Source organism: Giraffa tippelskirchi, chromosome 12, assembly GCF_054371585.1.
Source record: "Giraffa tippelskirchi isolate mGirTip1 chromosome 12, T2T-mGirTip1v1.2.pri, whole genome shotgun sequence".
In the NCBI taxonomy this organism is placed as follows: domain Eukaryota; kingdom Metazoa; phylum Chordata; class Mammalia; order Artiodactyla; family Giraffidae; genus Giraffa; species Giraffa tippelskirchi.
Genome location: NC_137286.1, coordinates 13,009,768 through 13,035,696, shown reverse-complemented (window position 1 = coordinate 13,035,696; position 25,929 = coordinate 13,009,768). Strand labels below are relative to the sequence as shown.

General features: G+C 47.2%; 1 protein-coding gene across 3 annotated transcripts in view; it reads right to left on the bottom strand.

Moving 5' to 3' along the window:
• Positions 1-6,227: 6,227 nt before the first annotated feature.
• Positions 6,228-25,929, bottom strand: part of FBLN5 (fibulin 5) — an 86,653-nt gene continuing 66,951 nt past the window's right edge. For all 3 annotated transcript variants that reach the window (XM_081548201.1, XM_081548202.1, XM_081548200.1), the window contains 4 exons: positions 21,970-22,092; positions 20,482-20,608; positions 16,544-16,739; positions 6,228-7,197 (listed from right to left, as the gene is read on the bottom strand). In XM_081548201.1, coding sequence (XP_081404327.1) covers positions 7,036-7,197; positions 16,544-16,739; positions 20,482-20,608; positions 21,970-22,092 — 608 coding nt within the window. In that variant the 3' untranslated portion in view covers positions 6,228-7,035. The remainder of the gene's footprint in view (positions 7,198-16,543; positions 16,740-20,481; positions 20,609-21,969; positions 22,093-25,929) is intronic.

Below are 25,929 nucleotides of genomic sequence, written 5' to 3'. Positions count from 1 at the left end.
GTCAGGGTTCACTCTTGCCATCTCCTGGTTTACCATATTGAATTTACCTTGATTCATGGACTCAATGTTCTTGGTTCCTATGCAATATTGTTCTTTACAGCACTCGAGTTTACTTTTACCACCAGACATATCCACAGCGGACAGTTGTTTCCACTTTGACCCAGATGCTTCATTCTTTCTGGAGCTATCAGTAACTGCCCCCTGCTCATACTCAGTAACATACTGGACACCTTACATTCTAGGGGGCTCATCTTTCAGCTTCATATCTTTTTGCCTTTTCATACTTTTCATGGGGTTCTCACAGTGAGAATACTGGAGTGTGTTGCCATTTCCTCTTCCAGTGGGCCACGATTTGTCAGAACTCTTCACTATGACCCATCCATCTTGAGTGGCCCTGCATGGCATGGCTCATAGCTTCATTGAGTTACACAAGCCCCTTCGCCGTGACAAGGCTGTGACTCATGAAGGGGGTCCTCCTTTAAGTCGCAGCTAAGTCTCAACTCCACTGTGAAAAGGGGGGTCTATGGGCAAAGGATGCTAAGATATAGGTGGATGTGAGTAAAGGTTAGTGTCCATAAAACCACAGTATGTTCTTTATGAGAATAGTTTGGATGAATAATTCTATAAATTGTGAATCTATGAAAAGTGCTAGACTACATTTTACAAAGAACGTTATTTGTTATAGGCAAAGAAACTCTGGTCTTTAGAGACAGTGCATTGCCTGTGTTTAAACGGACTCCAGTTTTTCCCAGCCTCTGCTCCTGACTACACGAAGAATATAGGCACCATGACAAGATGGACTAGGGACAAAGAAAGTGCTGGAAAGATGTTTTAAAGTGCATTTCTGGGAATGAGTAGGGGTAGCCTGGCTCCTGACCAAGGGGTGTTGTTGGAATGAAGGAAGTCAAGCCTGGAAGGGAGAAACTGGAGGTCAGAAAAGATCCTCAGAAGGAATTCTCATGAAGAAGATCCACAGGGAAGACCCAGAATCAAATCACTGGATAAAGATTCTTTCTATTTTGAGCAGGGAAGACAGGAGAAAAATGAGGAAAGGGAAATCGTGGCTTTGCTCAGGAAAGGATGTTCCAGAGACTGGAGAGAGGTTCTGTGTGCTTGGGAGAGAAGAGGAAGGGAGGTGGAAAGAGAAGACGTCGAACTATATCCGTCATTTTATACTTTGCCATTTGGACCCAGCTCTGCTTTCACTGGACAGGACCCTACCGCCAACTTCCAACTTTCGGATGGAGATCAGGAGGTGGGAGTTAGGTGACAGTGTGGAAAAAGAAAGAAGAACAGAGGGAAGAGAATAAAGAGAAGAAATGAGAGGAAAAAGAGGAGAGGAATGAAGGATTCTCCCAACCCCAAGCCCACAACCTTACTCAGAACTAAAACGAGGAAATGGAGTTCTTATTTGGGAGGCAGAACAAGAGAAGCCCCATCCTTGTCTCCATCCTTGTCCTCTTCTTCCCATCTCTCAGCCTTCAGCAGGTTGTTGAGGAATCAACAAAGGAATGGAGCAGAGCTGAGTGAAATCTGGTGAAAGTTAAAAACTAGAGCAGCCTTGAGGCAGTCTCCCAAGATGGAAGCTTGCAGCTGGAGGGAGTGAGTATTACGAGCAGAGTATTTATTAGCTGAGTATTAGCAGCGTGCTGGCTCGGGATTAGCTGGAAGAAGGAACTTCCTTCCCTTCCAGAACCTGCTCCATCTCTCCAGCTGCTCCAGATGAGCAAACCGCTCCTTTTCCACATGCCTTATGGTCACAAAATTCTTGCAGCACACCTGCAAGCTCTTCACCACTTACTTGAGGAAAGTCCTGGCTTTTTATGATGGAAAATGATGCCTTGAGTCTTTAAAAGTGGTACTGAGGGCTCTGAGAAGGTTATACATTCCAAAGTTCCAACAGGAAAAAAGCAGGAAGCAAGAGGGGCTAGCTCTCCCCAACTCTGGCTAGATTCTGAGCTGAGAGGATCCTCTGGACTAACCGTGGTTTTACTGAAAAATGCCAATTATGATTTCAATAGTGCCTTTGCACATAAAAACGCTGCCTTTGCTGCAGTGTTACTGGCCCACAGCTCTGCTTTTCAGAAAGACTGGGAGGACGCTCTATGGAAATGCCAAGCTTGGGGTGGACACCTCTGTGGGGTCTCTTTCAATGTGGAACTAGAAGGAAACGAAACAAAGACAACAGAAAAAGGCTACAGGATCACTGTAAAGAGCTAATTTATTTGCAAATACCGCAGCTTGGTTTAAATGATGGGTACTTTCTTGGTAAAAATTTTTAAGAGCAGAGAATGAAGAATGTAAGAGCAATCTGTGCTCCTCTTTAACACAGGGAGTTCAACCTGGTGCTCTGTGACAACCTAGAGGGGTGGGATGGGGGTGGGGCCGGAGGTAGGCTCAAAGGGGCGGCGATGTACATATAGTTATGACTGATTTGCATTGCTGTACAGCAGAAACCAACACAACATTATAAAGCAATTATCCTCCAATTAAAAATAAACTTAAGAAAGGGGCAATCAAAAATAGGGTAAGTTATAAATGGTATGTACATTAAAGCTCAGAACTCAAGGCACGTGTTTGAAAATATAGTAGCTGTCTTGTGATAGAAGCCAGTTCTGCAACATCAAATGTATTTTCAGTAGAAACTAGGAGAGCAAGAATTAAAAAGGCTCGGTTGAAACCAAAACAACCCTCCCCAAACAAAAATTACTTTAAAATGGCATTCAGCAATCCAGTGACTCTCTGGTAGCCTTAAATTAGATTAATAAATTACCAACTTAAATCTTGATACATATCATAAAGATCTTAATATTTGAATCTATGCACAATTTACTCCTATATTCACCTTACATTATTGCTCAAGAATATTTCAAATTCCTGGAAAAAAAGGGTTGCTAGTCACCGCCTGCCAACATGTCTTTCCCTCTTTGAGAGGACACCAACAACAATATAATAGATCATTCCTGTGTTGACACTTATTTTCTCACCCTAACGGTCGATTTCACTGATGGATGCTGGCGAAGGTTCCTCAGCAGGAATCATTAGCAAATCAAAGATTCTAACTAGATGCTGTCATTCCCCCACCCAGGGCCAGTAAAAAGGCTACCAAAGTAATAAATCTTGCCTCAGTGCACTCCCTTTTGTCCTGAAGCTTCTTGGTTATTTTTTTTTTTTTTTTTTTTTACAAAACTTCTTTAGTTATTTATGTCAGGGATTCTAATGAAGCTATCAGTGATCTGTTAAGTAAAGGCACTAAGAAATTTGAGAACAAAAACATCAACAAAAAGGAACAATCTGTATATCTGTGATAGGTGATGGGTATTGGCCAATTTCAAAACAATGAAGAGCTTTACTAAAAGTCTGCTTTTTTTCCCCTAGAGATGAAAACATTGCATTTCAAAGTACATACCCACAGTATCCTAGAGAGAGAAAAATTTCAGCTAACACTGATTTTGTGTTTCCTTTCAGTGTATTTAGTAACTCCTAACCAGAGGCATCTTAGTCTAAATTTTAAACACGTGCCTGAGGATGTTCATAAGAATTTTTGTTGTATGAAATAGGTATGTCTTAATAATTATGAAAATCTAACCCAAATCATTTTGTTCACACTGCTAAACTGCGTCCACCACTATGTATTTCAGTTAGTTTTGTCTCGGAGGCTGCATCAACCCTTAGATATTCATAAATTTCTTATTGGGGACCTCTATCTATCTTGTTCATTTCTCTGAATCCAGAAACTGGCCCAACCCAAGTGGACTGGGTGGATGCTTAACTAAACTGTGTTCTCCTCTTACAATGAAAACTTTTTACAAACAAGATTTCATGTGTTGAGAGGGGAATAAAGAATAGTTGCTCTTCGGTCATGTCATCTCTCTCTGAGGGACCCTCAGATCACTCTCTTGGGTTACCCAGATGAAGAGTTTGTACATATTACAGTAAACAATCAGTCCACAAAAATACATTGAAACCACCAAGTAAATGAAGTAATCAGACCAGCTGAAAAATTTTCACCATCTGGGAAAATAACACCCCAAGCGCCAAGACAGTTACCTAAGAAAATTTCTAAGTACGTTACTCAGGCCTGACAGGCAACAGGTAGGTGGATTCCATGCCAATTAGAAAGTGTTATGATTGGCAAACCGCTGTAAAACTCTAAAACTGCAGTTTAATGGAAACGCTGGCTGTCATCCCCAAAGTACATTTCAAGGAATCGCAGAACTTTAGAATTAAAGGCAGCTGAATGGAAGTTTTCATCCATATTGAACCCAGAAGATTAGGTGGTAACACAAGAACTTTTGCAGGTGTCTCAATTCTTAATCTGGCATTTCTTCCACCACATAACCCTTCAGTCCTCTGACGGAGCTGAACAGAGCAGGGTTCATGTGACAAGCTCCCGGCCCAGCTCAGAGATGGGGTAGAGCTGATGGGGTGGAGGGTGGGGGGGGACAGGCGTGGAATGGCCTGATACCTCAGGGCCCAAGGGAACAGCCAGCCCCAGCAAACTTGAGCAGAGGGGGCACAGTGCTGAGATTCGAAGAGCAGACTTATTCTTGGTCTTGTGAAAACAGTAACACCCGACTATTCTCAAAGGGTGGCCGAAACCAACAGCTTTTCGGGTTCTGGGAGCCTCTGAAACGGTTTCCCAAATGTTTGGGGTTTGGCCCTACAGTACATACACGCTTTGCCCCAAGGCATCTTTCCCTTAATTTTTAGGCCCCAGTGTATTTTAAGGTAAATTGATCCCACATGCTTCTGATTCATTTACACTGAACTCATCAGGCTATGTTTGGAAAGAGCAATCCAAAGGCCAAGAAGCCCTTTGAGACTGCTTTTATGTGCCTTTTTTCTTAGAAACAGGAAGCCACGTCTTGACATGGACAAATAGAATGCAAGCCCTCAAGACTCAGGTCTGGTTCCAAAGGTGGCCCCTCTGAAACCCCAGGGTCGTCAAATCACCAAGACAAGGCTGCCCCTCCTACTTTTTCAGAAGTTAAAGGAAATCTTACCCTCGTGGTGTTATGAGCCTGAATCAGTCATTCGGAGAGGCTCGGCGCAGAGCTCACATAAGCCTTTAGCATTCTAACTCCACACCCATTCCTGACACCTAGGACTCCAACATGCAAGGGGAGCCCCAGGCCCAGGGCCACCTCTTCTCTCTGCTCTGCGGAGCTGGGCCTGCACCCTGGCAAGTCTGTAGGAAATTGCTCTTTTTATCTGAGCTGTGAAACTGGGCTGTTCCGTTGTTGATTTGTTGCTGGTGTTCCTGTTAACGTCACTCACACCTGACAGAGGAGGCACAGTGGGAAATGGTTTGGAAAGGGTTCCTTTTAGGGAGGAAGAAATTAACATATCCCCTCCAGCGGGCGGCGGCTGACCAGAACCAGGAAATGTTTGACTTTGCTTCCTCTACTTTTAGTATAAAAGAAGCCTGAGGTCTAACTCAGGCAAGATGGTTTTTGGGATATGTGTCAAAAGTCTCAGTCTGCAGACTTTTGAACAAAGTCGTCCTTCTTTGCCCCAACAATTGGTCTCTCAGTTTATTGACCTGTAGTGAGGCCAGCAGTGTGAGCTTGGACTCGGTAACAGGTTTGACCTCTGGGATGGGACACAGAGGCAGCTGTCCCAGTCCGTTCTCCCATCTGTGACCTGCCCTGTTGACTCCCTTTAACCCTGCCTGGGGTTCCAAGACGGAAAGGAATCCAGGTCACTGACTAGGAAAAAGACAATGAACTCTACAAGTAACTGAAAAGATGCTGAAGATAAAGTGGCCAGGGCTTGGGTCCATTTGTCTCCCTCTCTTTATACAATGCACTCTCAACTCCACCTACTCATGAAGTTTTAAAATTCTTAGGCCTACCTAAGAACAAGTAAATCAGAATCTCTGGGGGTAAGGCCCAGGAAGTCAAGTTTTTGTCTGGAAAACTCCACTGGTTATCCTACTCCACCATCAGGGGTGATGGCCACCGATTTAAAGCAACTTGATCCTTTCCTGTTCTGGAAAAGTACCTGGAAATAATCCACATCACAGAGGGTTTGATCATTGTCTTCTAATGAAATGGACTAGGATTTGGGGTTAATGTTCTCCTCTCCTTCACTCCCATTATGTTTTTAATGATGATCATGCTCTCTGGAGAGCTTTTCAAGCCAGTACCCAATAAACTAAAGAGAACTAGAACCAACCCCAAAGGCTGAATCATCTCCCATGTCAAAATGAACCAAACACAAGATCTCTTCAAATATTTAATCAGTTTGGAGACCTCTGCCTTCCAACCCAGTTGGGTAAAAATTCAAAAGAAAGCATGATGAAGGGGTCTTCAAAGAAAACACTGGGCTAAAATGGAGAGGAGACTGGGTTTGGGAAGACAGAATATAACATGTGCCTTATGGCCTTTTGAAGGCATCCTACCATGGATTAAAAATAATAATCATCATCAAAATGAACAAGAAAGGATTAAACAGTTATACAGATTTAAGGACAACTAAAACTTCTCTTATGACTGAAAATACCATACATGGCTTTGAAATAGACTCTTTAAAAACCTTTAGATCATTCTGTGGTTTCTTTCTATAGCCTTCTGTACATGCAAGAAGCAAGCTAGCTACACCCAGCATCCCCGGGAGCTTTGGGGGGCCTTGGCAAAGAAGCAATCAGCGAGAGATAGAGAGAAGGCCTGGAGGAGGTGAGAGGAAGTGGTTCACAGTTTTTGAACGTGGACTCAGACCCCACAAACCTAATCTATTATCTTTGAAAACTGTGGAAATAAACTGAAGGCCTTGAAAAATCACCGTTGATCTCAGGTCAGTGTGCCAATGGTAATACTTTTCGATAACTGCGTCGTAGAAACTGGGCAAGTATGTCCTTCAAAGTGATGGGTCTATAATAATAGAGGCGTGGTCGGGACTCATACTGACTCCTCAGGAGATGCTCAGCCGGAAAGGCCTCGCGTCTGTCTCGCTCTCGTGCTCTCTCTCGTCTCTCCGCTCCTCTGTCCCTTGGTGCAGTTGGAGGCAGTGTCAGAGGCTGCAGCCCGGCGCTCAGAACGGGTACTGGGACACATATATCCGCAGTCGGATCACAGAGCTGCCTCTGAAGTTGATGACGGTGTTGACCGTGATCATTTCCAAGTCCAGTTGTATGTCCCGGGGCCCTTTGATGGGGCGAGTCATCACCAGGGTGGCACTGATGGGGCCCGTTTGCTGTGGACGGAACCAGGTATACTAGTTAGAGAAGGTCTGACTGGCTGAAGGAGCCAAGGGTAAGCTTGACTCTGGAAGCTGTCAAACAGCAGCAAATGGTACAGATGAGCCTGTTTGCAGGAACAGGAATAGAGATGCAGACATAGAGAACAGATGTCAGGACACAGAGCAGGGAAGGGAGGTTGGGACCAATTGGGAGAAGTATTGACATATATACACTATCATGTGTAGAATGGACAGTGAGAAGCTACTGTAAAGCACAGGGAGCTCAGCTTGGTGCTCTGTGATGACCTACAATGGTGGGATGAGGGTGGTGGGAGGGAGGCTCGAGAGGGAGGGGATATATGTATAGATAAAGCTGATTCATGTTGTACAGCAGAAACTAACACATTGTAAAGCAGTTATACTCCAATAATAAAATTTTTAGAAAAAGAAAACAAACAATGGTAGAGAGGGTGAGGAAAGCTGTCCTTCAGGAGACATAGCCTCTGGGACAGTCACCAAAGCCGAAGGTCAAGTGGTCTGGCCGCAGCCAGCCTCTGTAGCCCCAATCAGGGTGCTCCCCCTTGCCCACTACTGGCAGACTGGCATCCCTTGATGCCCTGCTCCTCCCTTTGCTCATGTTCCCCTGGCTTCTCCCTGCTGCCCCTTCAGGTCTCACTGAAATATCACCTCCTCAGAGGAGCTTCTCTGCTTTTCCCAACTTAATTCAGGTCCCTGTGACCCTCTGCCAGTGCACCCTCTACTTTACCGAGGAAGGAAAGTATTCATTATCACCTGTCACTATCCACGCTATTTACTAGGTCCATGTCTGATGTCTAGGTCCACACTAGACTATGAACTCTGTAAGAGCAAGGACTGGGGGTGGATTTTCCACCCCTGAGCCCTCCAGAACCCAGAATGATGCCTGGCACATGGTAAATGTTCAGTGACTGTGTCTTGAATGAAAGAACAAACAGTTGCCTGAACTGTGTGACTCCAGGCTGTCACTTCACTTCTCTGGGCCTCCTCTCTAAAAGGAGAGTTTGTACCAGGTCAGTAGTTGCCAAGTAAACAGCCCTATAGCACCTGGGACATTTTTTAAACTAACAATCCCAGAGGCCCATTCCAAGATTTTCCGTTGCAGTGGATTTTTTTGATGATGCCTGGGGAAGTGTGACTTGTTTACCAGGCTCCAGGTGGTTCCGAGGGCAGCCTCTGCTGGAGCTCCCAGCTGGACACACCGCATCCCCTGCCCTGCAGCTTCATCACTCTGTGAATCTATCTCTGTCCTGATAACTTCATGTGAGCTTTTTTCCTCCACTGAATCTTTTCCTAAAGTTTTCAAGGCGGTGAGGAGAGAAGACTGACCTGAGCTTCTGCTATGTGTGAAGCACTCTTCTGGCCTTTTTTATGTACATATGCTTATTTAATCCCTGTAAAAGCTCTGAAAGGCCTGGCTACTTAAGGTGTGGTCCTTGGACCGGCAGTATCAGCATCACCAGGGCACTTATGAGTAATGCGGGACCCTCAGCACCCACCTAAGGCCTACTGAGCCAGAATCTGTAGCTTAATACAATCTGCAGGTGATTCATGGGCACATCAGCAATTAAGGAATGCTCATCTAAAAGCATAGAACCCAGTCTGGGGAGCCTAGCTGCCATACTAAAGGTATGTCTCGTTATCCCCTTGTTTTGTTGTTCCTTGTGAACTGAGTCTCCAAAAGTTAAGTCACTGCTTAGGGTTACTAGACCACTCATGGGCAGGGACATGGGGTTCCATTCCAGGGCTTTTGACCACAAACTCCAGGCCTTTTTCACTGCACAATTATCAGAAAAGACTGATATGTGTTTTCTTTCTCCCTGCACTGTCCTGAAAGACAAATACTCAGAGGGCTAGTGCAATGGCCAGAGGGTAGGTCCCTGGACAGTAAATATCACAAGGGAACAGGACACGCTGGACAATCCCTTCCTACAAGTTGCAGAGCCCAGTGCTGTGTCCAGAAACAAAGCAACAAGCTCGGCAAAATCAAGAAACTTGGCTTGTTTAAAGCCACACCAGACATTTTATCTGTCTCCCTGAAGGGAGAGCTCCCCATAAAGTTCTGGACATCCCCAAGAGCTGCCACAGGTATGACAAGGGCAGGGCAGGCAGACAGGTGCCACCCAGGTAATGGGACCTCCCCTGTCCTCTGGACTATCAGCAGCCTGACACCACACAACTTCCTCTTGGCATCAGCTCCCTCTGTTCCCATCAGCATCCACACAATTGGCACCTTCTCATACAGAGGATCACTCCAACTTCCTTGTCAACTCTTGCAAAACCTTGAAGCCCTGGGCTTCATAGGGTACAGCCATACAGTGAAATGCCCAGGGCATTTACAAATCTAAATATCTCACCAACTTTCACTGTTTGCAAGAACAAAGGACAGGGGTTCAGGACCCTGAGCTGTGGGCAGGCTTGGGCAAGCTGTGGGCAAGCTGTGGGCAGGAGAGTTGCAGAGCCAGGGACAGGGAGTGAAACAGCTGGAGACTTTCCAGTTGTTCCTTTGGGCTGTCCTTGTAAATGTCTCCAGAGTGTGAGAGCATCACTGCCCCTTCTATTTGGAAGTAGTCTTAAAGGTCAACCAGTCTGATCCCCAGCAGGGTCAGATCTGAAGCAGCCTGAGACAGGCCCGCCCACAAGCACACGGAGGATTCAAGTGCCTGCCAAGTTTGCTGAGGACAGATATCTCCACTCCTCACTGGGCTTTTAGGGCAGACCCAGGGCATTAATGAAACAGGCCCCCCAAGAGGCCCCGGTCATTAGTGAACTTGGTGATCACTTGGTACAAAATGATGATGGTGATGGTGGTCATGGTTGATACCCAGTATTTGGCTATGACTTGGGCTTCCCTGGTGGCTCAGATGGTAAAGACTGCCTGCAATGTGGGAGACTCAGGTTCGATCCCTGGGTCAGGAAGATTCATTGGAGAGGGGAAGGGCTACCTGCTCTAGTATTCTTGCCTGGAGAATCCCCTGGACAGAGGAGCCTGGTGAGCTACAGTCCATGGGATCGCAAAGAGTCGGACATGACTGAGCGACTGACACTTTCCCTTTCTTTTGCATACATCTCCTTTTTAACCTTTATAACCCCACAAAGTAAGTAGATTAAGTACATTAGCACACAGTACTGGAGCATCTGACTCTAAAAACCACGCTTCTAGCCACTAAACTCAGAGAAGTTCTCAGTATCTCTGAGATCATCCCAGGCACTTAGTCTACTTGAGAATCACTCCTTTGAATTGTAAATGTTTGCCTGGTTGTTTTTCCCTCCCTCGGTGTGGATTCCTCAGAGCAGGAGCCATGTGTTCCTAAACTCTCAGAGCTGCATATGTAGTAGAGCTGAATTAACATCAATGACAGAAGGTGGAGCAAGTCCTGATGCCGGTGAAGGGGCCCGCAGGAGAGTAGCTTGCAAACAGCCCACCTGACCGTCTGTCTTCTTGGGCCTGCCCCTACACAGGCTCGGGTTTGTCCTGAGTCAACCAGAGAGATGGCATTGTCTGACATGGGGCAAGCAGCCAGGCCACAGCAAGTCAGCTTCCCCTGGCCCCATCACCTGATCTCCATGCCCTTTGGCACAGTTAGCACCCTGTGAGCGTGCTCCTTCTTCCTGTCCTAACCGTCCCTAAGTCACCTGGCCAAAGCCAGTCACCTGTCATCTGTCCAGGTCTCAGTGGGAGACAGAGTGCCAATGGGGGCTCATGAAAGGGATGTGTGTGTACGTGTGTGTGTGTATCTGTGTGTGTGCATGTGAGTATGTGCATGTGAGTATTTGCATGTGTGTATGTACCTGTGCACATGAGCGACTGTGTGAGTGTGTGAACATGTGTATGTACAGGCATGTGTGCATGTGTGTGTACATGTGTGGGTATGTATGTGTGTGGCTTGCCTGCTGTGTGAAATGAAGCTCTTCCCAGGAGACTGTAACACCATCAGTGACACCCAGGGTGGCAGAGCCTGAACAGCCATCAACACCCACCCCCGACAAGATGCTGCAGTCCCTGGGGCATCTCCAACATCTCCAACCTCGCCATGGCCCAACAGCCCACAACCTCCTAACAACAGTAGCAGCAGCTGCAGAAATGACTCTACCAATACAATCATAACCAGTGCTTACTGGACACTTTCTATTGTGATTAGATGTTAAAGGAGACTTTTTTTTTGTTATCTTAATTTTGGCTGAGACCTCAAAGCTAGACAAGTACCCTGCATCCTAAAGAGAAATGTGAGAGTATGTACAGATACTAGTGGCACACTGCTGCTGCTGCTGCTAAGTCGCTTCAGTCGTGTCCGACTCTGTGCAGCCCCATAGACGGCAGCCCACCAGGCTCCGCCATCCCTGGGATTCTCCAGGCAAGAACACTGGAGTGGGTTGCCATTTCCTTCTCCAATGCATGAAAGTGAAAAGTGAAAGTGAAGTCACTCAGTCGTGTCCGATTGTCTGGGTTCTAATCCTGTGCTGGGGTTTCCTAAGCTGTGAGATCTGGGGCAAGTCCCTTCACTTCTCGGGGTCTCAGTGCTCTCATCTGTAAAGTCAGGGAGGGCAAGCAAGCTCTAGCAGCGGTCCCCAACCTTCTGGACACCAGGGACCAGTTTTGTGGAAGACTGGAAGGTGGGGGATGCTTTCAGGATGATTCAAGTGCATTACATTTATTGTGCACTTTATTTCTATTATTATTACATCAGCTCCACCTCAGATCATCAGGCAGTAGATCCCAGAGGTTGGGGACCCCTGCCCTAGAGAATAGGGCTGTGATGAAGGTGAAAAGCAGTGATATATGGAAAATACTTGGCATATGTCCCTCACTGTACAGGATCAGCTGCCACTACTCTTTGTATAATTTCTCCTGCTGTTGTCATACAGGACTTGAAGGCCATGGCCCAGCGCCAGATCTGTTTCTCTCACTCTGTCACCTCCAGCCTGTATAAGTGTATCAGACACACTTACCAGCCCCCAAATCAAGCAAGAAGGGCTTTCAGTGTGGGTCCTCTGAACTTAAGGATGCAGAGAGTGCACCGGACTCTTCCAGAGAAGAGAGCCCAGAGATGCTGTGCACCACGCGTGGGACAGGGGGCTATTGGGGAGCTGGCTATTGGTGTCCTGAAGGCCCAGTGCAAGGTCTGCCCGCCAGGGTGAGGCAAAACCCATACATGCAAACCTTCTGAGACAGCGGTTTGGGGTGGCAAGCAGACAACCAGAGGATCTCTCCCACACCTGGGAATGGTCAGTGAAAAGTCCTCAGGGGAGTCTCCAAAGAACCGACAAAGCATCCCATGAAAGCAAGAGCATTTGGGTCCCAGAAGAGAGCACCAAGTCCTGCCTACAATGGCAACAAGGGAGTAAGACTCTGGCCCCCCTCACCACTTCCCTTCCACAATCTGTACCCCTAAAACCCCAGAGGAGGAGCCAGGTCAGCACCATCAGTGAGGAAAGGGGAAGAGGAAGGCAGGACAGAGGCCAAGCTGGCGGGGAGGGTGGGGGGAGGCGGGGACTTTACACTGAGAGACTCGGTGGTTGGCTTCTACCTAAAGCAGCTGGGATTTCTGATATGGGGAGAGAGACAATTCAATAGTAACTGAGAGTATCTGTGAGTCCGATGGGCTCAGCCTGAGAGCTCACCCAGGTGTGTGCAAGTTCAAGACAGCCAGAGGAGAAAAAGAAAAGTTATTGGAAATTTCATCCTGCTTGTTTGATAAAAAAAACAGCTTCTCTGTGCTCCAGGCACTGTGCTAAGTAGATGATCTCATCCAATCCCAGAGTAGATACTATCATTATCCCCTCTATACAGATAAGGATGGCTTCCCAGGTGGCACTAGGGGTACAGGACCTATCTGCCAATGCAGGAGACATAAGAGATGTATGTTCGATCCCTGAGTTGGGAAGATCCCCTGGAGAAGGAAATGGCAACCCACTCCAGTATTCTTGCCTGGAGAATCCCATGGTCAGAGGAGCCTGGCGGACTACAGTCCATAGGGTTGCAAAGGGTTGGACACGACTGAAGTGACTTAGCATGCACAGATGAGGAAACTGAGGCTCAGAGAGGTTAGAGTGTGTGTCCAAGGCCATAGGGTTGGTGAGTTGTAGAAGGAAATGAAGTGGGTCAGCCTGGCTCCAAAGCCCATGACTGCGTAGCCTCCTGAGGAGGGCACTGCTGCTTTGCACAGCGTGGGGAGGGAAACCCTACCTCCTCCTGAAGGGAGGCTGCCTGGCTTCACAGGGCCCCTACACCGGGCCTGTCTTCTCTTCCCAAAAGCAGCCTTTAGGACGTTTCCAGCCAGGATCCAGCTTCCGATACCTAAGTTCCTTCAGCCATTCCCAGGGCAGGTCTCTGTGCCCTCATCCCCTCTGTGTCATGGCATCCTCAGCTGAATAAATGCTAATGAATTAGGGCCCTTCTCAATGTTCTCCAGAGAGAGAGAGCAAACCACATATGGCTAAAAGTTTTGTGAGTTTCAAGGGTCCCCTCATTGCCGTAACAATCCAGGCACTAGAGGAAGCTTGCAGGAAGGGGCTCCCCTCCTGGTCACTCACCTGCAGAAGACAATCTTCCTCCCCCGCCATCACGGGACAGCTCTTACACGTCAGCTACACGGGGAACATTTGGATCAAGGGGATTTTAGTAGGTGGTGACCTGGCCAAGACAAGGCCACTTCCTACAGAGCTTCTATTCTGCTGAGGGGAAAACCTAAAGCAGCTAATATAGGTGATGGTATTTTAAATCCCCAAGAAGGGCATCTTTGTACCCTATGATTGGGACCTGCTGTGTCTGTACAGATGACAGAGGCCAGATTGGAGAATGCTGGCAGGCTGGGCTTATGCTCAAGGGGGCACCAAGCCCACAGAGGTGGGCAGAGGTGGGTTCCATTGGATGGCCATGGCTGATGGGAATGCAGGAAGGACTGACAGAGACCCAGCTCCATCTTTTTCATCTTGAGAAGTTCCTCTACACTCAACTCATTTCATCTTCTTACAAAGCCCGTGACCCCACTACACTGTTCTACAGATGCTGGGCCCACAGGTGCATTATCACACGTGACCTGGCCCTGTTAGAGTCTTGCCAAAAACATATTAGTGAGGAAACTGGCATGATACTAGCTCCTGAGGCCTTTTCTAATCTGTTCTAATCCTGCTCCTGAAACCTCTCTGTTTTCAGATGGTCCCACCCCCAGAGGCAAAGACTGGAAGACAAGGGCTTGAGAGAAGGGGGGGAGTCAGACACGTGGTTCTTTCACCAGCCCACAGGCTGCCCCCATCAAAGCTGTGAACTTCTGAGTCGAGTGTCCCACACTGACCCTAGAGGACCACATACTGTGTTCATTAGAAATGCAGATTCAGATTCCCAAGCTGAATCATGGCCCCCAAGGGTGTCAAGTCCTAATCCCTGGACCCTGTAAATGTTACCTTATATGGAAACAGGATCTTTGCAGATGTGATTAAGTTAAGGATCTCAACACAGGGGGATTATCCTGGATTATCTAGGTAGGCCCTAAATCCAATCACAAGTGACATTCTAAGAGACAGGGGGAGATTTGATACACACAGAAGAAGAGGTAATGTGACAACGGAGGCAGACATTGGAGTGGTATGGTCACAAATCAAGAAAGACTGGCAGTACCAGAAGCTGGAAGAGACAAGGAATGGATGCTCCCCTGTAGCCTCTGGATGGAGCACAGCCCTGCCGACATCTTGATTTCAGCATGTGCGTGAGTGTGCTAAGTCACTTCAGTTATGTCTGACTCTTTGTGACCCCATGGACTGTAGCCTGCCAGGCTGTTCTGTCCATGGGATTCTCTAGGCAAGAATACTGGAGTGGGTTGCCATGCCCTCCTTCAGGGGATCTTCCCGACCCATGGATGGCACCTGCATCTCTTACATCTCCTGCATTGGCAGGTAGGTTCTTTACCACTAGCGCCACCTGGGAAGTCCAGAGCAGTGGGTAGATTCTAGCACAGTGACAATGATTTCAGACTTCTGGCTTCCAGAATAAATTCCCGTTGTCCTAAGCCACCAAGCTGGTGGCAATTTGTTACAGCAGCCATCAGAAACTGATACGCTAGGTCTTAGCCACCATCTTCTGAAATAAATTCTCTAGAGAGGAAGTTCTGGAATTCACATTTTCAACAAGCATCCAAATTCACACTGAAATGTGAAAACCATAGCTGTAAGACAGTGGGCTCCAAAGACATGTGATCACTCCAGAGGTTGAGGGAAATGAAGCCCAACGACAGAAATGGGACAGTATCACGTGTGTGTAATTTACAAATAAGCAAATACATTTAGGATGTGTGCTCTAAAATTTGTTCCTGATAAACCCACATCAATTTATCCTGATATGGCTAAATCGATGCTAGCCAACCAAACTTTCGACAGTGATAGAAATGTTCTATATCCAAGCTAATGTAGCAGCCACATGTTGCTACTGAGCCCTTGAAATGTGGTTAGTGCAATGAAAGAACCTAATTTTTTAATTTTACTTATTTGACATCATTTTCATTAGTTTAAATTTGAAGAACCATATGGCTACTGTGTTGGACAACGCAGGCAGAGCCCACTTCTTTGAGGAATGCCTTTAAGTTCACTGCTATGTAAGTGCAATGAAGGCAGGGATTTGGGACCGTTTTGTTCATTGCTGTAGTCAGTTTCTAGAAGCAAATAGTAGGGACTTGACACGTGTGTGAGTGCTCAGTTGCTTCAGTCGTGCTGGACTCTTTTGTGACCCCGTCGACTGTAGCCTGCCAGGGTCCTCTGTCCGTGGAATTTTCCAGACAAGAATACTGGAGTGGGTTTCCTTTTCCAGGGGATCTTCCTATCCCAGGGATCGAACCTGTGTCTCCTACAGCTCCTGCATTAGTAGACAGATTCTTTACCACTGAGTCACTTGGGAAGCCCAGGGATTTGAAAGAATATACATATGCAGACATAGATATAGATATGTCTATATCTGTAAATATAACTGAATCATTTTGCTGTATACCTGAAACTAACACAACATTGTAAATTGTCTATACTTCAATTTTTTAAAAATAGTTAAAAAAAAAAAAGAATTGCAGGAAGAAGGAGACCTACCATTGCATCTTGGCCTAATTTCTCATTGCACAGATAAGGATCCTGAGGCTCACAGAGGAGGAGAAAATTTCTCAAGGCCACTCAGAAAGTGAGAGGAACCAGGACAGTGGAGTTCTGACTCCCATCCACTTTCCCCTCCTGCCTCTATAGCCACCCCTCCGAACTGCACTCTGGCCTGTTTCTAGAAGCATGCTCCAGGCTAGACAACAGGACACCTTGTGGAAGATGGTGACCACCACTCAGCACCCACTCTTACCCGCATATAGAATTCTCTGCCCTCATTCCCAGACTTGATCTGGAAAATGTAGTAAGCCCCAGGGTAGCGGGTGGTTGCTTGCATTTGGAAAATGTCAGCGGGAACAGAGCGTCCTGACACCACATCCATATCCCGGTACAAGATGGTGAAGGGCTGGTCTCTGCAGCCAGGATTCTCCGCGGGACACATACAGCGGCTGTCGGAAAGGGAAATCATGTGAAAAAGTGGCAGATCCTTTCCAGATGCTGGTTGTACCTACCTCTGTGCTTGAAACACAGAAAAGGAGGACACCCCATTTCTACCGTCCAAATGCTGTGACTGTGGAGGCCCTCTCCTTCTGTCTCTGGTCTAAAAACTCTCCAGCATGTAGGAGAGCCCTCTGTTTCCTAGAGAACAGCCTGTTTTGGCCAATCAGATAGTCCTGCCACTAAAGCATAAACCTGAGTTGTCTGGTTTTCAGAATACTGGGACATCCTCTAATGTACTTCATGTCTGTCACATATTTAGTTGGCAAAAGTGTGCTGCATAGCCCTTCACTTCCCAACCATCCATACTCATTGAGAAGCTTTAAAAGTGAGAAATTACAACAGATTGATGGGTCTTAAGTGGTCTTTTTTACATTTTCTATTGTACTTACCCCAGCCTGTGTGGAATAGAATTGGGTATTTTCTTTCTCTAAACAAGCATCAGAACTTACTATGTACAAGATACAACATTAGGACAGGACTTTTAGATGTTAGGACATTTATTGCAATGATAAATTTAATTATCTTAAATTCACTCTTTAATAGGAGAAATAAATCACAGACACAAATATGTCTGATACAAAGACACAAATATGTCTGATACAAAGCATCTCATTTGAAACACTAGTAATAGCATGGTCTAACTATGTATATATTTAACATAGTATAACATAGTATAAATAACATAGTATAAAGTTGAGGTATGCCTTTTACAGACACCCCTGGATTTATCCTGAATCACCGCCCCTCCATCTCTCCCCTCATTCCTGAGATTCCCCCGAGGGGTCAGAGTGCATAACAGGATGAGGATATCTGTTGATCTATGCCTTGGTGGCCAAAACTGGGAGTAAGTTTTGCTGTTTCTGTCACTCTCCTGACTTCCAATACATCTTCAAAATCTGTCCATTCTACTTCTAAAATGTAATCCAGCTACTCCATCTCCACTGTCAGTGCACCGCCTCGCTGTCTCACCTGGACCTTGTGACAGCCTCCTTGATGGAATGGAAGGCTCTCCCACTCCAACCTATTACACCACAGGCAGAGTGCCCTTTGTCAAACATAAATCAGATTATGTCTGTATCCTGCTTCAAAGGTTCTACAGTGGCACCCATTGCAACTTGGATAAAAACTAAAAACATACTCTAACCTCTAAAACCTCACGGGGTGTGGTCTCTGTTAGTTTCTCTAACTTCCTCACAGGTCACTGTCCATTTCATTGATGAGGCTGCAGCTTCTTCCCGTCCCTGAAGACATCAAGGTCACTCTTGTCTCACAGTCTTAAACACACTGTTCCCTCTGCTCTTCTACTCTGATAACATCAACTCACCTTTCCATTCCAGCTCAAGGGTCATTTACTCAGAGGGGCTTTTAGACTCCCCAGACTAGACCAAGTCCAGCCTACTCTTTCACTTTGTAAATTTCCGTTCTTCCTGTTCACAGCCCCTGCTACCATCGAGGATCATGGATTCATTATGTGACCATTTGTTCATTGTCTTTCTCCTTCACCAGCATAAGAACAAACACCACAGCACCTGGCACTGGACACAGACCAGGAGTTCAACTAACACTTAATAAGTGAGTGTATAAAAAGAATTTTTAGGGGCTTCCCTGGTGGCTCAGTGGTAAAGAATCTGCCTGCAGGAGAAGTTGGATCCACATGCAGGAGGTAGGGGTTCTATCCCTGGTCTGGGAAGATCTCATATGCCAAAGAGCAATTAAGCCCATGTACCACAACTATTGAGCCTGTGCCTGGGAACCACAACTGTGGAGCCTTCACTCTGAAACTACTGAAGCCCATGCGCCTAGAGCCTGTGCTCTGAAGCAAGAGAAGCCACCTCAGTGAGAAACTCTCCTACTGCAACTAAAGAGTAGCCCCTGCTCACCGCAACTAAAGAAGAGCCCGAGAAGCAATGAAGACCCAGCAGGCCAAAAATAAATAAATAAATAAAATTACTTTTTAAAAATGAATTTTTAAAGTTTTGTTTTTTTAAGGCTCCATCAAAACAGACGAGTTAAGATGTTCCAGGTGCCAAAATAGCCACATTAAAATGTCACATGCCACACAGAAACTAATTGCTTTCTAAAAGAGATTTGGAGGAGGGAGAGATGGCTCCCAGCTGAAGAGGATCGCAAACAGCTGGGAGGTGGCATTGGTACCCAGATCTGAAAGATGGGGCAGGTCTGTCCCTGTGGGAATGGCAGGAATGCCTTCCATGTGCAGAAAACATGTGCACAGAAGCCAGGAGGCGGGATATTCCGGGGTGTGGGTGAAGATGAAGGCAGGTCATGCTCAGGTTGGCAGGAATACAGGACACCTGAACAAGGAAATGAGCTGGATAAGGGTGGCTGGAGTGGAACTGGAATGGGGCCTGGAGGCAGGGTGCAGGAGTCTCCCAGGGCCCTCAGCAGCTCGTCAGGGCCCTGCCAGTAACACCAGCTCAGGGCGGGTCCCCACCACAAACTGAGACCTGGAGAAACCCAGGGACAGACAGGAATGGGAGTTGGTGAGTGCGGAGTTCTGTTCTGCCACAAAGGGCCCTGGAACCAGAAATCAAAGAATGCTGTTCCACAGGGCTACTTAGAAGCACAACTCTTAGCAGCCAGCGAAGACTCCTTTAGGACCTGTCTGTTCCTGCTTTGTCCTCTTCTGCCAGCTTTTGATCAGAGCAGGAAGCACACTGGTAAGGCGTGAATTCCTCTTAGGAGCTGTGTCCTTAGAGGGCGTGCACAATGGATGTGTCCATTCATCCCTGTATCCCAGTTGGGAGGGCTGGGAGCTGCGGGGACAGTAAACAGGTGACTGGAAGGGAGGAGGGCAGAAGACATCCATGCGTGTGTGTGTTTGTGTGTGTGTGTGCGCGTGTGCGCCGGTTGCAATGCACGCAGGCTGCTGTGGAACTGAGACAGTTAAATAGGAGCTGAACAGTAGGAAAAGGAATTCCTAGTACACGGGGGTAGAAAACCAGTGTTCTAGTGTATTCACTCTGTAGAGGTTGTCTTCACTTCAGTTCTCACCTCAACTAAATATTTGTCATCTGGTGATTTCATTCAATCACTATTGTGACATCAAAAACTTGATTAGAGCAAGCTAGGTACCCTCGGTTAATGAGAACTCTCTAGCGACCTGTCCAGCCCCTCGCTACTCCCAACAAGGTCCAAGAAGACTGGAAGCATCCATTTCATCTGAGGGCTTGTCTGCAAGGCCAAGACTCATACCAGATCAGGCCCACGGAATCAGAATTGGGCCACTAACAAGATCCCAGGAGTGGTTTCTATGCGTGTGATCTTTGAGAAGCCCAGCTCTAAAGACCCTGTATATCCGTCAAAACAGCAACAATATCCAGAACAAAGTCATTAAAGGGAAAAGGAGATTCATGAACCCCGCCTCGCCTCGTGATTAGCTTTCTGGAGAATCTTCATATAGCTCTGGCATGCGCAGGGGAATGGTAGAGAACAGTGTGGCGAGGGAGGGGAGGCATGCAGGTGTTGTGTTCAGTTCAGTTGCTCAGTGGTGTCTGACTCTTTGCGACCCCATGGACTGCAGCACGCCAGGCTTCCCTTGTTGTGTAGGAGACAGTAGACCACATCTCCCATTACCCTGGCAGGTACTCTCTCCTTGACACCACACCGGCAGATTTCTGAAACAGGCTCCTCATCCACATTCCCATCTCCCCAGGGGAAGCCATGACTTACTTATCACTGATCCGCAGATAAGGCTCCTCACAGCGGATGGGGTCAATGCACTTGAAGCCTCCTTGCAAATTGTAGCAGGTCTGCTGCAGGATGCATGTGTGGTTTCTGTGCTCACACTCGTTGATGTCTAAAATGCATGATAAACAAGAGGCTGAAGCCAGGCAGCACTTCCGAGGTGATGGTCCCAGGGCTGGATGGGTGGGAGTGTGCGTGGAGGCTGCCTGGGTCTTTCTATAGAGCTACACTATCCAGTATGGCAGCCAGCAGCCACATGTGACCACCGAGCACTTGAAACGTGACTAGTCTAAACTGAGATGTTCTGTAAGTGGAAAATACAGATCAGATTCCAACAACTTAGTAAAGCCAAAGAATGTAAAACATCAATAATTTTTATATTGAGTACATAATGCTGCTGCTGCCAAGTAGCTTCAGTAGTGTCCGACTCTGTGTGACCCCATAGACAGAAGCCTACCAGGCTCCTCTGTCCCTTAGATTCTCCAGGCAAGGACACTGGAGTGGGGTGCCATTTCCTTCTCCAATGCATGAAAGTGAAAAGTGAAAGTGAAGTTGCTCAGTCGTGTCCGACTCTTCGTGACCCCATGGACTGCAGCCTATCAGCCTCCTCCATCCATGGGATTTACCAGGCAAGGGTACTGGAGTGGGTTGCCATTGCCTTCTCCATGAGTACATAGTAGAATGGTAATATTTTAGATATATTGCTCTAAATAAAATATGCTCTAAAATTAATTTTACCTGTTTCTTCCTATTGTTTTAATGTGACTACTAGGACATTTTAAATTACATATGTGGCTCACATTTATAGCTCACAATATATTTCTACTGCTTGGCACTGTTGTGTGGTGAATTCTTGCTTGGTGTCATGATGATGCAGGTCCAAGGAGCTGAAAATGAATCTGTTGCCCGGGTACCAGCCTCCTCCATCTGCCCCAGTAGGTGAGCACAGGCTGGAAAGCACCTTGAGCAGCCAATCTTGGGGAGATCCACCCCTTCACAGCTGGGGGTCACGACCCTTTGAGGCATGCAGCAGTCAGAGGATGCAGGTGTCCCCCCGCCTGCATCCATTCTCTAGGAAGTTGGTAGAGAAAGGCTGACCAGGCTGCTCTCCAGAGACCATGAGAAAACCAGCTCATGGACCACAACCCGGCCATCAGAGGTCCTGGTGGGGTCTGGAGCCTTCCTCAGAGGGGCCACAGAGACCTGCTAGGGGAAGCAGGACCAGCTGCGTGTATCTGCAGAGGGCATTCCAGCAATGAGAGTGACCTTGTCCTTTTTGAAGCCAAAGGATGGGGTTACAGGGCAGGAAGGTATCAGCTCAGGCATCCTGCCCAGAGCCTGCTGCACTGGGAGTCACCAGCATCCATTCACACCCTCACCCCTGCTACCTCCCCCCGGCGAAGATATCCAGGTGGCCCCCTGAGCCAGCCCCATCTCACACCTCCCCCAGCTGTGTCCCTCTAGCTGTCTCACCCTGGCAGCTCCGGTTGTCATCCAGCAGGATGTAGCCAGCTGGGCAGGAGCAGAAGTACGTGCCCGGCTGGTTCACACACTCATGTTGGCAGAGGAACTCAGAGAAGCTGCATTCGTCCATATCTGGGGGAGACAAGTTACACACGTCATTTATAATCATAAACTACCTGGGCATGGGAACTTAGTGCTACTCTAGCTTTATTTATCCCAGCGTACCCACTCTCCTTGGCCAGCAAGGAGATCATATCAGTCAATCTAAAAGGAAATCAACCCTGAATATTCATTGGAAGGACTAATGCTGAAGCTGAAGCTCCAATACTTTGGCCACCTGATGCAAAGAGCTGACTCATTGGAAAAGACCCTGATGCTGGGAAAGACTGAAGGCAGGAGAATAGGATGACAGAGGATGAAATGGTTGGATGGCATCACCGACTCAATGGACATGAGTCTGAGCATGATGAAGATAGACGGGGAAGGATAGGGAAAAGTCTGGCATGCTGCAGTCCGTGGGGTCACAAAGAGTCAGACATGACTTAGCAACTGAACAATAGTAACCACACTCTCCTAACACATAGGATAGCTTTTCTGCCAAGAAGTTTCCAATTCATTTTTGAACACTTCTGGTGATGGGGAGCTCACTACCTACCAAGGGAGCCCATTGATAACTGGACAGCTCTAATTAGTAGAAAATTCTCTCCTCCGTGGAGCTGAACTCTGTCTCCATCAAGCTTCCAACACCGTTTGCCTCTGGCTCAGCTACATCATCTACTCATCACTGTCTCATTTTGCCCTGTAGGTGAATCTACCCTCTATGTCTGGAGGTGAGATTTGTTTGTCTGCTGGAGTTTTCTGGGTGCAGAGCTCTTCCCCAGACCTATAAAACATTTACTGGACCTAGTTTTCTGAAAGGGCAACTTTACCAATACCTTGTTGTTATTTAGTCACTAAGTCACGTCTGACTCTTTGTGACCCCATGGACTGAAGCACGCCAGGCTCCTCTGGAGTGGGTTGCCATGCCCTCCTCCAGGGGATTTTCCTGACCCAGGGATCAAACTCGCATCTCTTATGTCTCCTGCATTGGTAGACAGGTTCTTTACCACTAGCGCTACCTGGGAAGCCCTAGTTACCGGTGTTAACTCCCCTCTAATCTCCCACAAGTTGAGAAACAATATTATTCCTAAAATCACAACTAAAAGGGACATCTCCAGAAGGCCAGGGGGTGCGAATTTTATTAAAACTTCATTGTGTCCAGAAACCTCCCTGAGGGACTTCCCTGGTGGTCCAGTGGCTAATACTCTGTCCTTCCAATGCAGGAGGTCCAGGTTCCATCCCTGGTCCAGGAACTAGATCTCACATGTTGCAACTAAAGATTTCACATGCTGCAATGAAGATCGAAGAGTCTGTGTGCTGCAACTAAGACCTGGCACAGCCAAATAAATAAATAAATGTTAAAAAGCTTCCTTGAAAGGGAAAACTCTGTGTGGCATGGGGTGGCCCACCTGCCTCGAGCGGTCCCTGGGATGTGGGACCTGGCGCTGGGCCACTCTCCAGCCCCAGAGGTGGGGACCTGAAGAGGGAGCCATTGAACTTGTAGATTGTGGCCAGGGATACAAAAGCAGGCGCTCCAGAAAAGCCAACTCTTCATCACACACAGCGTTTGGCAAGAGAACCCCCATTTGAGCCTCACGCGATAAACACGCCAAAGAAAACATGTTTTTCTTTCATTTGTTGTGTTCCCGAAAACTTGCTTTCACTGGCTTCCCCATGTGACATGTCCTCGGATTGCTCTCTGGAATCACCCAGAGAGGGTGTCAGCGCATGCGAGGCTGCTCCACCATGCGATAATTCCTGTGTTACATGCCTGCTGTCTCTCACATTTGAGAAGGAAAAACTCCTTTCCTTCTCTCCCAGGGGCCTCCAGGCAATGGGTTACAAGCCAGCAGAACTGAGATGCTGCTTTGAAAAGTTAAAGCACGCTCCGTGAGTCAGATCTGCTCTGTCCTGCCCACTCCCGCTCCCTGGGGAGCCTCATAGAGTCTGGTCTCGGCCCCAGCCGTCCTAACAGAGTGTCCTGTTTATTTCTGTTAAGCGTGTAGATTAATCTCTTCAGTAGAAGGCAGTGGTAAACCCTGTCATTTCCTGAGAGCTCGCCGTGTACCAAGCCCTGGGTTACATGCGCTACACGCCTCATCTTATTCAATCCTCACCTCGGCCCTAGAAAGGGGTGCTGCTACTAACCATAGTCGACAGAGGGGAGATTGAGGCCCAAAGAGGTTAGGTAAATTTTTTTTTTTACTTTTTGGCCATGCCATGCAGCATGTAGGATCTTAGTTCCCCAACATGGGATCAAATTTGCCCCCTGCATTGGAAACACAGTCTTAATCACTGGACCACCAGGGAAGTCCCAAGGTTAGGGACCTTGACTAAATTTACAGATAACGGGTAAGCAGTAAAGCTGGGATTTGAACTCAGCCAGCCGGGAGCCTGGTAGGCTACAGTCCTTGGGGTCGCTAAGAGTCGGACATGACTGAGCGACTTCACTTTCACTTTTCCCTTTCATGCACTGGAGAAGGAAATGGCAACCCACTCCAGTATTCTTGCCTGGAGAATCCCAGGGACGGTGGAGCCCGGTGGGCTGCCGTCTATGGGGTCGCACAGAGTCGGACACGACTGAAGCGACTTAGCAGCAGCAGCAGCAGCAGCCAGACTCTGGATTCTATACTCATCAACACAATGCCATAATGTCTCCCTGAGTAAATCCTGCCCGAATCAGACTCCAAACTGGTGGATCTGGGAGGTCCTGGGCTTGGGAAGTTCCCTGGCTGGGGTTAGCCCCAGTGCAGATGGAGAGAAAGCAGCCACCTCCACCTAACAGACCCCTCTGCTCATGTTAGAATCACTAACATAAGAGTCACATAACAGTCACATAGCATCCCCAGACTTTACTAAGGGCTGCGGCTCCATCCTCCACTTGAAATACATAAGCGGAAATACAATGGACCTAGAGTAGAAAAGCTATGACAAATCTAGACAGCATCTTAAAGAGCAGAGACATCACTTTGCCGACAAAGGTCCGTATAGTCAAAGCTATGGTTTTCCCAACAGTCAGGTACAGATGTGAGAGTTGAACAATAAAGAAAGCTGAGCGCCGAAGAATTGATGCTTTCAAACTGTGGTGCTGCAGAAGACTCTTGAGAGTCTCTTGGACAGCAAGGAGATCAAACCAGTCAATCCTAAAGGAAATCAACCCCGAATAGTCACTAGAAGGACTGATGCTAAAGCTGAAGCTCCAGTACTTTGGTCACCTGATTCAAAGAGCCAACTCATTGGAAAAGACCCTGATGCTGGGAAAGATTGAGGGCAGGAGGAGAAGGGGATGATAGAATGAGATGGGTGGATGGCATCACCGACTCAATAGATATGAGTCTGAGCAAACTCTGGGAGACAGTGAAGGACAGGGAAGCCTGGTGTGCTATACAGTCCACGGGGTCACAAAGAGTTGGACACAACTGAGCAACAACAAGTAAGTAAGTGAAGTAAGTCAGAAAGAAACATCGTATATTAACGCATATATGTGGAATCTAGAAAAGCGGTATAGATGATCTTATCTAGAGAGCAGAAATAGAGACATAGACATAGAGAAAAAAATGTATGGATACCAAGGGAGGAAGATAGGGATGGGAAGGCCCACAGTGGACAGGGATTACCTGAAGATTTCAGAAAGTGTGCATCATCACGAATATGGGAAAAAAGATGACCATTTTGGTTAAAGTGAGTCAACTGAAAACCTTTGCCAAAACACCAAGGATGGCTTCTTGAAAAACCAAAAGTTTCTTACACTTAGGCTTAGAGAAAGTTAAATTAACACAAATGACACTTAGGTCCCCCGGCTCATTTCATCTTTACGACTGCCCTGTGAAGGTGTTTGTTGGTTGGTTTGTTTTTTAACAAATGAGGAAA